Genomic DNA, 15,023 nt, shown 5'->3' on the forward strand with positions numbered 1-15,023 from the left:
TAAGTTCATGAGAAAAAATGGCATACACTCAGTATTCCAGAATCAATGCTGAGTCAGCCTTCCACTGAGAACACAAACCAAGATGCTGTGGAGCTGGGCATCCTATCTACATGACCTTGTGGAGCTGGCCCTGGATGATACAAGAAATATCAGCTCAGAGTCTAAGAGGGAAAGATGAGACCTGCCACCCCTGCATCCCACAACTCGGGTGAGGACCATGGTTTCCTTCCTATAGTCCAGGGTTAGATAGAAAGCACTGCTAAGTTCCAAGAGTGATTCAGGACCTTTGGCATTTGGTTCATTAAGTAACTGTTTGTCTGTTAGGGAATACAAAGGTTGTATCAGGAATAAATATTAGTTGTACTGCTATTGTTACCGCACCTCACTGTTGCTAAGAATTGCCTTGCCATACCAATATTCATATATTTTTATATTACCAATAAATTCCCAGAATGTGGTCCCTGTCTAAACCTTACTACCAGTGTTACAAAGAGTCTCAGACACAAATCATCCTCTAGATAAATGAGATAGCCTATAACCAATAGTTAGGGTAATTTTCTGACCTAAATGTGCCTACACACTGGCCTGACCTCAGGGGGTCCCAGGCAGCAGTGGTCAACTTTCTGCTACCATCCGGGTCAGCAACTTCATCCAAAATGGCACAGTTGACCCCTAGTGGTTAGTCTCACTGTACAATTGATAGGGGGGAATCTTTCCATATAATGATAGTTCTGACCTGGATGGCAGGAGAAAGTGACTGTTGCTGCCTGGGACCCCTTGAACTACCACTGAAGCTCCCAGGTAGGTCCTGCGGGAGAAGAAGAAAGGTCTGGATGGGCAGAGTTTTGATATTGGGAATGGGGCTTGCTGTCAGAAAGCCAAATGGGAGATTTGTTTATGTCAGGGAGAGGTTGGTGGGGGGGGGGGGGGTTCCTAACATCACGGGCAAGACTTGTGTTGGAAAGCTAACTGGGGTATTTGCTGGTCAGGAAGTGGATAGGAGGGGTTTGTTGATGTCAGGAAGGCGAGGCTTGCTGTCAAGGATTTGATCACAGAACTTCATCTGTCAGCAGCTATGCTAACGGACTGCTGATAGCGCAGCTGCACTTACCACCTCATCTTGAGGTGGCAATAAGTTCAGTGATGTCATTTGTAGTCATGACAGCTGGCAAGCCAGTCACACCTCTGCTCACCCATTCTACCTCTTGTCCATTCCCTCATTAGGCAGCTAATGTGCGATTCTTACTGCCAAGGCTGTCTTTTTAACACAGGAGACATTAGTGCAGGCCCACACTGTCTTACATGCAATAAAACTCACTTCAGTTGCTTAACACAGCTTAGTAAAGGGACCCATAGACCCAAATAGAGGCCAACTTGCCTTCCTAACCTAGATGATTTTACCCTCTATACATGTAGTGCCCCCAGAAAATTCTTAAGACAGCCCTGAAATTATCCAAATTTAGTTAAGGTGGAGCAAGGGCATTCCACCCAACCATATGTTGTGCAGTGATAGTTACAAAACAGCACAGAGAGGGTCCAAAGTACAGAACAAAGTCCAAATAGCGAAAAGAAGCACCAGGAGCCTTCATAATTGGGACACAATTTCTTTAATCATGTAACTTGAACATCAATTCTATCCTTAGTGACCCGACAATGGCCATGTTTCGGTACACAGTGCCTGCGTCAGGGGTCATTAACTGCGAGCTCGACAGCCTTAAGAAGGTAGGACAATTGTTGTTCGCGGACCCGTATGTGCATTTTTCATTGCCACAGGAGTGCACAGGACAGACCAATTGCCCACTTGGACTGGGAAATTGGTCTGTCCTGTTTTGTAACTATCCTGATTTTGAAGGTTCCTGGTACTTCTTTTCGCTATTTGTGTAGTGATAGTAAGTCATTATCCATATAGTTATGTAGTTTAATTTAGGCCAGCAAATAGGCCATCCAAAATTAAACCACATAGCTATATATAAGAACATAATAGCCATACTGGGTTAGACCAATGGTCCATCTAGCCCAATATTCTGCTTCCAGCAATGGCCAATCGAGGTCACAAATAGTAGCAAGATTCCATGCTACCGATCCCAGGGCAAGCAGTGGATTTCCCATGTCTGTCTCAATAGCATCCTATGGACTTTTCCTCCAGGAACTTGTCCAAGCCTTTTTAAAACTCAGGTACACTAACTGCTGTTACCATATCCTCCGGCAACAAGTTTCAGAGCTTGACTATTCTTTGAGTGAAAAAATATTTCCTCCTATTTGTTTTAAAAGTATTTCCATGTAATTTCATTGAGTGTCCCCTGGTCTTTGTATTTTTCGAAACAATAAACAATCGATTCATGTCTACCCATTGTACACCACTTAGGATTTTGTAGCCCTCTATCATATCCCCCCTCAGCTGTCTCTTTTCCATGTTGAAGAGCCCTAATCTCTTAAGCCTTTCCTCATATAGGAGGAGTTTCACCCCTTTATCATTTTGGTCACCCTTCTTTGAACCTTTTCTAATTCTGCTATATATTTTTTTTTTAGATATGCAACCAGAACTGCACACAACACTCAAAGTGAGGTTGCACCATGGAGCAATACAGAGGCATTGTATAATTGTCTTATTTTCTATCCCTTTCCTATTAATTCCTGGCATAAAAAAGATGAATATTGCTGCTCTAGATATACCTTGATGGCCATATATACGTTCTGTACTGCTGACAATATGTATATAGTAGCACTGAATATATGTGGACAATTTAAAAGTGTGGCGGGTTTTGACCTGGATATGTTTAGCATTTTTGAATACCTCTTATCCCTAGTTTTATCAGTATTTTCCATTCTAGTCAACTTTTCGCTACATATGTTAGCTCTTTTCTGAGGACATGTGTAAAACACATGTAGGTGGTAATTTCATTAAACATTTTCCACAAGTAAATCATGTCATACATGCAGAAAATGGTATTATAAAATTGCACATGGGTATACATTCACAAAAAAATTAAGCACACAGGCACTCCCAAGGATAACATCTTGATGGGGATGCAATGTTATGTGCATATGTTAAAAAATACACATGTATGTATATAGAGAGAGTACATGCACCTGCCTTGGAGCAAGGGTAAATTTGTGTGTTACTCTGGATAGTTCTAGAAGCCTAATTCACAAAACTTCATAGACACATTTTTGGAAAATGTTTAGGCTCCCTGTTCTAAAACTACCTCCCATACTGTATACCTAAACTGCAATGATATCAAACCTGTACTTATATAACTTACCGTATTTTTCGGACTATAAGACGCACCGGACCATAAGACGCACCTAGGTTTTAGAGGAGGGAAAGAGGAAAAAAAATTTTCCTATTTCCCTCCTCTAAAACCTAGGTGCTCCGGTGCGTCTTGTCCGGGTTTTGGACCTCCGTCCCGTACTTACAGGATTCCGTGTTCCCTGGTGGTCTAGTGACGTCGGGGCAGGAAAGAGCCCCCTCTTTCCTGCCCATCGCGCTGCTCTCCGTGCTTCTCAATGCTTTCCGACGGTCTCGGCGAGATTCAAAATGGCCGCCGAGAATCTCGGCGGCCATTTTGAATATCGCCGAGACCGTCGGAAAGCATTGAGAAGCACGGAGAGCAGCGCGATGGGCAGGAAAGAGGGGGCTCTTTCCTGCCCCGACGTCACTAGACCACCAGGGAACACGGAATCCTGTAAATACGGAACGGAGGTAAAAAAAACCGCTACCTTCGGACTATAAGACGCACCCCCCATTTTCCTCCCAAATTTTGGGGGAAAAAAGTGCGTCTTATAGTCCGAAAATACGGTAAATAGAAATGCAAAAAAATGGAAACAGAGGCTCATTTTTATATATAATTAAGTGTTCAGCTAAGAATACAGACCTGTTCCAGTTCCTGAAGTTTGTCATCCTTGACTTGTAAAATTTCTAATACTTTCCTATCTTTTGCTTCAGCCTTATGTTTTTCTCTAGAAACAAGAAAATATATTGACAGTTTATTAGTCATAATTTGAAGGCAATCATGTCAAATTTTCATTTCCTGATAATGAATGTCATTTAAAAGAATATGAAATTAAATTAACTAAGGCTGACAGCCCCCGCAGAATTAATTGGAGAACATATGGCAAGTGACAGCAAATTACATCTGCAAACAGTTATGACAACTTTATTTTAAAAGAAACAGCTTTTAGGATAGCAAAACATGGTATAGCATACAAAAAGGCATCAAATAAGCTACACAATCTCTGGCCAAACAGAACTAAGCATCTGTACATTCCGCAGAAATAATTTCTTTATGAAAGAAAAAATAATTGCATGTAATAGGTCACAGAAAAAATACCCGCCACTACTGTTTTTGCTATCCATTTTGCCCTACTGTTCCAAGATTTAAAAGTTAATTACCCTACCATAACAGGAAAACCAATAAAAAGCTGATCTCATGTTATTTTAATTTTTTACATTTAAACATTATGGTGATAATGTTATAAGGTGATGCCTAGTTTTAGATGTGCATAGCATGCATCAGGGGCGTAGCCAGACACCCAATTTTGGGTGGGCCTGGGCCCAAGATGGGTGGGCAGAAGAACCCCACATCATCCCACAGGTGATTTGGTCTCTCCTTCTCTCGCCTGCATGCCATATATTCTCTCAAACATCTCCCCTCTCCCACATACCTTTTAAATAGCAGATTTTCACTGGCAGCGAGCAGCAACTAATACACAATGCTCATGTTGGCCCCATAGCCTTCTCACTGATGCAACTTCCTGTTTCCGCATAGGCGGGAATAAGGCTGTGGGGCCGGATTGAGCAGTATGTGTCAGTCGCTGCTTGCTGCAGATGAAAATTTGTGCAGAAGGGACAGATTTGGGGAGTTTTTAGCTGTCGGGGCTTGGGAATCCCTACTAGCCACATCATAGGTGTGCTGCTACAGGTTGGGCCTGAGCCCAAAGTGGGTGGGCCTGGGCCCATCCGGGCCCACTCTTGGCTACGCCACTGGCATGCATACATTTTGGTATTTTAGTCATTTATGGGCATAAATTGCAATGTACATTCATAAATGACCTCTTATAAAATACCACCCAGTTTAAAAATACACCCCATTGTTTTGTACAGTACATATTTTCACTGTGGCGTACAACGAGTGAAGTACGGACAGTGCTTTGGCAGTACAATCAAGTGCACGTGTAGATTATAGAATGCTATGTTTTATGAGCATCCATGCAAAATGGAAGCCTATTCATTTACACCAGCTATAGGGCTGGTGCAAGTAATAGTGTTTTAAATTAAAGCTCATGTTCAGCCACTTGCACTAGTATTTTATAAGGAAAGTAAGTGCCTACTATTCTTTATAAAATAGGCTTGAAAAAGGTATGTTTTTGCCACCTTAAACTAGGCATCCAGATATAAATTACCCTCTTTGTTACAGTTTGATCACTTTGGACAGACCAAAAGTATAATGATACTTCTATTATATTTTCAAACTAAATTATTCTGCAACTGTACTTGGGGAAATACTTTGAAAGAAAATGGTGACCTCTGAATAACAGAATCCATGAGATATTTTATGAAAACAAGCAATCTATTATAGGTTTACAGAAAGTCTTTCATGCTTCTAAAGGATCATAACAATCCTTCACTAATGAGATGTTTGTATAAATCAGCATGGCTAATTACTTACCTGTAATTGTTGTTCTTTGAACAACGAAACCTAATTGTCAAATAATAGATCATGTGACTTCTTGAGTTCTTGGTTAAAAAAAAAGCACCTTACTTCTTACTTTTAGAAATTTCCTGAAGTTGGCATGTTGAGATCTGCCATTCCTAGAAAAACTGACAAATCCCAGAAGGGAAGGCCATGAGTTCTGTAACTATTACGGTATCTTTAGAGAACAGTAATTACGGATAATTATCCATTCTCCAAGAGAAGCATCACTAATATAGTTACACTGATGTTTCTTTGCTAGATAAAGAATATTTAATGTGAAGCTGCGAATTTGCAAAACAGAAAAAATGATAACAGAATATACATCTTGAATTTGTTGTACAAATTTTGTACAAAGAATAAAAACAAACAAACCTGGAATGCAGGAAAATGGGCCTAAACAGAATGGAAGTTAGGTATTATCCTTAGAAATAACCCTGAAGGACCAGTAAGTTAAACCTTGAAGTCCGGTGGTTGGAGGCAGCAGGACTGAGAACTGGAAGGCCAGGGTTCAAAATCCCACTGATACTCCTTGTGATTTTGGACATGTCACTTAACCTTCCATTGCATTTAAGTACAAACCTAAGGGGCAATTCGATAAGTAGGCACCTGAGTAAGGTGCCCCTTTGTACATGTATGTGCTCAAAAAGGTAGCACTTACGCACATTCGCACCTAAGCTCTTCTATAAGAACACATATTAGAAACTATAGCGTGCCTCTATGGTACTATGTACGCCACATTGAGCCTGCAAATAGGTGGGAAAATGAGGGATACAAATGTAACAAATAAATAAATATAGGTGGGGCATGGGCAGGACTCTGAGTTGCACGATTAATTTACAGGGGAGATCCAGGAAATTATAGACCGGTGAGACTGACGTCGGTGCCGGGGAAAATGGTAGAGGACTATTATTAAAAACAAAATTACAGAGCACATCCAAGGACATGGATTACTCAGACCAAGTCAGCACGGCTTTTGTGTGGGGAAATCTTGCCTGACCAATTTACTCAATTCTTTGAAGGAGTAAGCAAACATGTGGACCAAAGGGGAGCCGGTTGATATTGTGTATCTGGATTTTCAAAAGGCGTTTGACAAGGTACCTCATGAAAGGCTACAGAGGAAATTGGAGGTCATGGGACAGGAGGAAATGTCCTATTGTGGATTAAAAACTGGCTGAAGGATAGGAAACAGAGAGTGGGATTAAATGGGCAGTATTCACAATGGAGAAGGGTAGCTAGTGGGGTTCCTCAGGGGTCTGTGCTAGGACCGCTGCTTTTTTAATATATTTATAAATAATTTAGAGATGGGAGTAACTAGCGAGGTAATTAAATTTGCTGATGACACAAAGTATTCAAGGTTGTTAACTCGCGACAGATTGTGAAAAATTACAGAAGGACCTTACGAGACTGAGAGACCTGTGCGGCTAAATGGCAGATGACGTTTAATGTGAGCAAGTGCAAGGTGATGCATGTGGGTAAAAAGAACCCGAATTATAGCTACGTCATGCAAGGTTCCACGTTAGAAGTTACAGACCAAGAAAGGGATCTGGGTGTCATCGTCGATATACACTGAAACCTTCTGCTCAGTGTGCTGCTGCGGCTAGAAAAGCTATAAAATGTTGGGTATTATTAGGAAAGGTATGAAAACAGGTGTGAGGGAGTATTAATGCCGTGTATCGCTCCATGGTGCGACCGCCACTGAGTATTGTGTTCAATTCTGGTTGCCGCATCTCAAGAAAGATATAGTAAAATTGGAAAAGGTGCAGCGAAGGGCGACTCTAAAATAATAGCGGGATGGGACGACTTCCCTATGACGAAAGACTAAGGAGGCTAGGGCTTTCAGTTTGGAGAAGAGACAGCTGAGGGAGGACATGATAGAGGTAGTCATAAATAATGAGTGGAATGGAACATGATTGATGTGAAGCATCTGTTCACGCTTTCCAAAATACTAGGACGGGGGCATGCGATGAAACTACAGTGTAGTAAATTTTAAAACAAACGGAGAAAATGTTTTTCACCCAACGCATAATTAAACTCTGGAATTCATTGCCGGAGAACGTGGTTGAAGGCGGTTAGCTTGGCAGAGTTTAAAAAGGGGTTAGACGGTTTCCTAAAGGACAAGTCATAAACCACTATTAAATGGACTTGGGAAAAAATCCACAATTCCAGAATAACGTGTACAGAATGTTTGTAAGTTTGGGAAGCTTGCCAGGTGCCCTTGGCCTGGATTGGCCGCTGTCGTGGACAGGATACTGGGCTCGATGGACCCTTGGTCTTTTCCCAGTGTGGAATTACTTATGTACTTATATTACAAATACTGCCTCTTCAAATATGGGAATAAGGTAGGTCGAATGTTAGCTCACGTAGTAAAGCAACGGGAGGGAACTAAGGATATCACAGGCTGAGGAAAAAGAACGGAATAGTAAACTCAAATAGTAGAAACTTCTTTTCTATGTTGTACTCCTTAGAACAAAACAGGTCAAATGTCTAGATTTTAGCCTCTGAACGTTTCTGCTTTGTTCCATTATGGCGGAAAAACATTCAAGTGTTAGGAACGCCCAAATCCCACATGCAACCCCTTGTGATTTGGATGCACTTCAGATGAAGACTTAAAAACGTGTTTCGAAAATAGCAATATGGATGTTTTCCTGTTTTGAAAATGAGCTCCACAATCATTTTCAGCCAAAAACAAAAATAGCCATAAATTCAAATAAGCTTTTGGCTAAAACCTAAAATCAGGCTGAAAATATATTGATAGGCTGGTTTTGGCGCCATAACCAAAACCAAAATTCAGTTTACTTCTAAAGGGAAGCTGCAAGAGGCATAAAAACTGGGACAGTCCACATAAAATATTTAGCAGGACAACATCATGTGTTTAACTACTACAGAGCAAACCTTGCCCTTGGTATTTAACTATGTTCAAGGACTATGGTTACTATGGTTCTTACACTGGTCTGTGACTTAATCACCTCAAGTCATAAGCAATGCCTATACATTTTAAAACTGCATCAAGATGAGGTCAATTTCCTCTTATGGGATGGAGGGGCCCTTCAGATATCTAAGGATCTATGTTCTCTCAGACATTACATTATTATATAAGGTAAATGCTATCCCCTTACTCAGAAAGACATTAGAATGCTTTAAATGATGGGAAGCTCTCCCACTCTCTAACGATGAGCAGATATGATATAAACTATTCCACTACATGCTACAACTACATCCCATCATTTTACTTATTTATTTGTGATATTTGTATCTCGCATTTTCCCAAACAAGTTCCAAGTTCAATGTGGCTTAACATTAAAATTCATAACAGAACTTTACAGTTAGTAAACAGTTGTAGTGGACGTATAAATAATACTATGCATTAACATCAACAGTTGTAATAACAAGAGTAAGGTAACGAGTATACCATAAACATAACAATTACTAGCATTGATAAGGGATTTACTGAATAAAAATGCTTTCAACTGTTGACGAAATTTAAGGTAATCAGTAACATATCTTAACGGTTTTGGTAAAGAATTCCATATCTTTGTTCTTTGATAGGTGAAGCCTGCATTGTGAATTGATTTGTAATGGACAGGAAGGACCTGGTTGGACTGCAGACAGGGCTGGGAAGATTCATATGGCAAGGGAAGAAAGCACAAATCTGCACTCACTTCTGATGTTATCCAAAACAAGAGGGGTCTGGAAGTACCAAATTTGAGATTGTAGAATTCAGCATCAGCCTTTAGACATGTAATAGATTCAATGAAGGGGATCTCTTAATTTACACCTTTGCAACTTAAGCAGCAACTAATTCATTCATGAAATGTGGAACTTGTCCTGTAAAGAGGACTTGCTAGCAGTGTTCTACCCTGTAAGATCCCCCAAATTCTGTAATAGTGCACACATCTTTAGTGAATTCCCCTGACCTGCCCTTGCCTCTCCCATGGCCATGCTCCCTTTTCACTTGCACACTAAAGAATCTACGCACACATCTTAATAGAACTTATGCATGTGTAAATCCTTGATCCCTAGGCACCTGAATATACTAGCTTTACCTGACCCTAACATCAACTTTTATTTGTTTCCACACCAGTCTAAGCGATCGCCTTGTCCAGTAAGATGTAAGCCAAATTGAGCCTGCAAATAGGTGGGAAAATGTGAGATTCAAATGCAACAAATAAATAAATAAATTCAAATTGTTGCCAAATAGTGCAAATAATTGATTAAAATGTAAGTGCAAATTGGGTGCACGCCCAAATTTGGGTGCACAATTTTAAGCACCATTTATAGAATTCCTCTGCAAATTTGTAATACCCCACTTATGAGTTAATTAGTAAATTTCTGTAATATTATTAAGAATTATTATTCAGAATTAACGAAGTGCTGGGGAGGAGGTCGTTCCTTCTCTGGACGGACATTCCTAGGTGAGAATATGTAGGTAATATATAGGTAGCCTAGTGGTCAGTGCAGTGCACTATTAATGTTTGTTAATGAATTTTCATGAGTGCTTAAGTATTAATATGTTTGCAGTTAGGTTTATGTTAGGCTTGGGGGATGGAGAGGGGGGCTCATATTAGGTTGAGGAAGAATGGAATTTGATGCTAAAATGGAAAGCAAAATAAAGGTGCTTGTATTTTGTTGTTCTTATTGGTTTATCTCTGAAATCAGTGGGCAGTAAGGAACCCCTGCCACCAACTGGTTTTGTTATATGATATACTTATTATTCAATAAAATTTAACAGGACACACACAAAAAAATCCTTAATGGCCCAATATTCAATGCTACTTATCTAAGTAGCAGAGGCTAACACCCAGATAAGTAATACTGACCAAGCCATACCCAAATTTTAAGCAGCAATATACAAATAATGCCATTGCAAATCTCTACAGACCACCCTGCTGCTATCCGGAAAGTTTCAGGGTGGGCTGGGCATGAAACCTGGGCAAAGTGAAGAGTTAATCAGAGATCAGCAATATTTAGTGCTGTTATTCACTAGTAAATCCTGATCATTTTACTCACATATTTAGCACCAGGAAATACCCAGAAATCAGTGATGACTGCAGTGGCCAGCATTTAACACAAATTCTAACTGCTCAGCTGAATATCAGTGAAAGGTTCATATTTCAGTATTTAAAATACAACAAATAAATCACAGTTCAAAATCAGATTCCCTAAAAATCCTGTCCATGAGAGATGGCTCACACCTTAACAGTCCTTCAACACAGAAGGAGCAACCAGGACCCTGGCCGCTTGTTCAGAGAGAATGTTACCACCTGGTTATCTGTTTGTACTAGACAACTTTGTAGACCACTTGATCTCTGAAAGATTTTAGAGCTTTCATCACTGCACTTAGAAAATGTTTGTACCATAATCTCTGTAGTGAATAGACTAAGAGCCCTAGGTGTGAAGCTCTTGAGATATCATCTCCAGTCTTGATAAGAGAAATTTACTATGAAAATAATTTGATGAGTTATTATTGTGGATCTGGAAAACTTAGGGTTAACATATCTAGTCTGAAATAATAGTCAAAGTCTCTTTTCTTTCATTATTTTGCTGACCTGAACCGAATGTTAGCTGACCTTCTGATGTAAGCTTATTTGTTACATTTGTATCCCACATTTTCCCACCTATTTGCAGGCTCAATGTGGCATACATAATACCGTAAGGCGATCGCCAAAACCAGTATGAACAAATACAGAGTGATGTTGTGGAAAAATAAAGATCATGTGTTACATACACATTAGGGAATCGTAAGGAGGAAAAGTTAAATTATGTCCAGTGCAAGCTTTGGATCTGTTGTTTTGCACGGTTCGGGCATTTAAGTTGGGTCGGTAGGATATGCCTTTTTGAACAGGTAAGTTTTTAGTGATTTCCGGAAGTTTAGGTGGTCAAACGTTGTTTTCACTGAGTTTGGTAATGCGTTCCAGAGTTGTGTGCCTATAAAGAAAAGTTGGATGCATAAGTTGATTTGTATTTGAGTCCTTTGCAGCTTGGGTAGTGGAGGTTTAGGTATATTTGTGTTGAACCTGTTGTGTTTCTGGTTGGCAGGTCTATGAGGTCTGTCATGTATCCCAGGACTTCGCCGTAGATAATTTTATGAATCAGGGTGCAGATTTTGAGCGCGATACGTTCTTTGATTGGGAGCCAGTTCAGTTTTTCTCATAGGGGTTTGGCGCTTTCAAATCGTATTTTTCCAAATATAAGCCTGGCTGCTGTGTTTTGAGAAGTTTGAAGTTTCTTTATGATTTGTTCTTTGCATCCCGCATAGATTCCGTTGCAGTAGTCTACATGGCTTAGTACCATTGATTGTACCAGGTTACGAAATGTTTCACTCGGGAAAAATGGTTTCAGGCGTTTTGAGTTTCCACATTGAATGGAACATTTTCTTAGTTATGGATTTCACTTGGCTCTCTAGTGTGAGGTTATGGTTGATTGTAACGCCGAGAATTTTCAGGCTGTCTGAGATAGGGAGGGTGTAATCTGGGGTGTTTACGTTAGTAGGTTTATACGTGTTGTATTGGGATGAGAGGATAAGGCAGTGTGTTTTTTCTGTATTGAGATTTAGTTGGAATGCATTCTCCCATGCGTTCATGGTGTTCAGGCTGAGTTTGATTTCGTTTGTGATTTCTGTTAGATCAGATTTGTAGGGAATGTATATTGTGACATAGTCTGCGTAAATGAAGGGGTTAAGGCCTTGGTTGGATAAGGACTTGGCTAGTGGGGTCATTAGGTTGAAAAGGATCAGTGATAGTGGTGATCCTTGGGGTACTCCACTGTCAGCTTTCCATGGTGATGATATGTTCGAGTTTGATTTCACTTGGTATGTTCTGGTGGTTAGGAAACCCTTGATCCATCTAAGTATGCTTCCTCCAATCCCGTAGTAATCTAGGAGTCATAGTAGTATTCTGTGGTTTACCATGTCGAACGCACTAGACATGTCGAATTGGAGGAGAAGAATGCTTTTACCTGTTAATATTTCCTGTTTGAATTTGGCTAGTAGATTAATTAGTACGGTTTCTGTGCTATGGATGGGGCGGAATCCTGCTTGTGAGTCATGTAGTATTGAGAATTTGTTTATATAATCCGTAAGTTGTTTGGTTACCATGCTTTCCATCAGCTTGACTACCAGTGGGATAGATGCTACTGGGCGGTAGTTGGTGATTTCGTTTGGGGTTGTTTTTTTTTTGGTATCTTTTGGTATTGGGGTGAGCAGGATGTTGCCATTTTCTTTAGGGAAAAGACCTTGTTGGAACATGTAGTTTAAGTGTGATGTAAGGTCTGCTATGAAGCGGTGGGGAGCGGATTTTATTAGATAGCTTGGGCAGATATCCAATTTACAGTGAGTACTGGAGAACTTGTTTGCTGTTTTAGAGAGATAGGAAGGTTCATGAGAGGAAAACTGACAATGATTGTCGGTGGTCAATCTCATTGATTTTCTTCTTGCTAGCAATTTATTTCTCTGAATAAATGAATTTTCAAATGACTGCTCTGCTGTGAGATGTTAATGAAGCAGCCTGAATCCACACTATAAAAATAATTTGATGAGTAGGAAATAGATTGATATGAGAGACATACAGCAACAGGCAGTCTCTGAGCTGCTCCATGACACAAATGTGCTCCCAAAATTCTTAACATTTTCCAGGCTGTCTGCCAACTCTCAAAATCGTCCTTTACAGTGGTCTTTAATTTAGTGATCCCCTTGACAAGGAAGTAGGCTTTCATTGGGGTTATGAACACCAGTCGATGTATGTATAGATGAGTACTGTATGGATTAAATGAATTGCACATGCTCTGCTTTTATGCTAGATCTGCAATATCTTTATGTAGATGATATTCATCTTTTTTCCCTTTCTCGTGTTCCAACACCGAGGCATTTATCAAATTACATTCTTACCTTTCTGTCACTGTGCAATAGATGGGTGATAATCATTTGCTTTAAATTTAATAAAACACAAATCATGATCTTGGACTGTTCCTCAGTGGTTGACTTACAGAGGATGTGACGTTTGTCAGTACATTTATTACTCTTCACGCTAGTGGCGTACACCATTCCTCTGTCAGTCTACTATTGTTGACTGTACCTTGTACTTTGTGCTTTTCAGGCTCCTGCACCAGTTGCCACCAGTTTCCAGCCCCAGAGCCTCTGTCCCTCTCTGCCGCCATTATCTGGAGTGACATTTTGACAGTACCTTTATAACCCCTCACACTAGCAGTGCACACCAAAGGAGCACACACAAGGAGCAGGACATGCTCCTTTGTATGCACCTGCATTGCTACAATGGCATTATTGTTAATTTGTTTGGATAGAATCTTCTTGTTCATCATGTTCACAATTGCCTTCATGGGCTTTCCCTAACCTATTCCAGTACACTGGGGCCATCAGCCTGGTCTCGTTCCCTCTGCAGGCACAGCTTCAGGTAAGACAACTAATCAATATCTCCCTTGCTTCAAATCCAACCATTGCTTTCATACCATCTTCCCATTCACTGCAAATAGGGCTAATTAACTGCTGTTCAATTCGAAGAGAACATTTTCTCATTCGAGATTTGTAACACAGTGGACACCCCGGAGGGAGTGGAAAACATGAAAAAGGATCTGAAAAAGCTAGAAGAATGGTCTAAGGTTTGGCAATTAAAATTCAATGCGAAGAAATCCAAAGTGATGCACTTAGGGAGTAGAAATCCAAGAGAGGCATATGTGTTAGGCGGTGAAAGTCTGCTAGGTACGGATTGGGAGAGGGATCTTGGGGTGATAGTATCTGAGGATCTGAAGGCGATGAAACAGTGTGACAAGGCGGTGGCCATAGCTAGAAGGTTACTAGGCTGTATAGAGAGAGGTATGACCAGCAGAAGAAAAGAGGTGTTGATGCCCCTGTACAAGTCATTGGTGAGGCCCCACCTGGAGTATTGTGTTCAGTTTTGGAGGCCATATCTTGCTAAGGATGTAAAAAGAATTGAAGCGGTGCAAAGAAAAGCTACGAGGATGGTATGGGATTTGCATTACGTATGAGGAGAGACTTGTGGACCTGAACATGTATACCCTGGAGGAAAGGAGGAACAGGGGTGATATGATACAGACGTTCAAATATTTGAAAGGTATTAATCCGCAAACAAGCCTTTTCCGGAGATGGGAAGGCAGAACGAGAGGGCATGAAATGAGATTGAAGGGGGGCAGACTCAAGAAGAATGTCAGGAAGTATTTTTTCACGGAGAGGGTGGTGGATGCTTGGAATGCCCTCCCGCGGGAGGTGGTGGAGATGAAAACGGTAATGGAATTCAAACATGCGTGGGATAAACATAAAGGAATCCTGTGCAGAAGGAGGGATTCTCAGGAGCTTAC

General features: G+C 40.6%; 1 protein-coding gene across 1 annotated transcript in view; it reads right to left on the reverse strand.

Moving 5' to 3' along the window:
- Window positions 1–15,023, reverse strand: part of CNTLN (centlein) — a 535,970-nt gene that overhangs the window by 457,106 nt on the left and 63,841 nt on the right. Inside the window, exon 4 of the mRNA XM_030194226.1 lies at window positions 3,876–3,960. Coding sequence (XP_030050086.1) covers window positions 3,876–3,960 — 85 coding nt within the window. The remainder of the gene's footprint in view (window positions 1–3,875; window positions 3,961–15,023) is intronic.

Source organism: Microcaecilia unicolor, chromosome 2, assembly GCF_901765095.1.
Source record: "Microcaecilia unicolor chromosome 2, aMicUni1.1, whole genome shotgun sequence".
NCBI classification, from domain to species: Eukaryota; Metazoa; Chordata; class Amphibia; order Gymnophiona; family Siphonopidae; genus Microcaecilia; species Microcaecilia unicolor.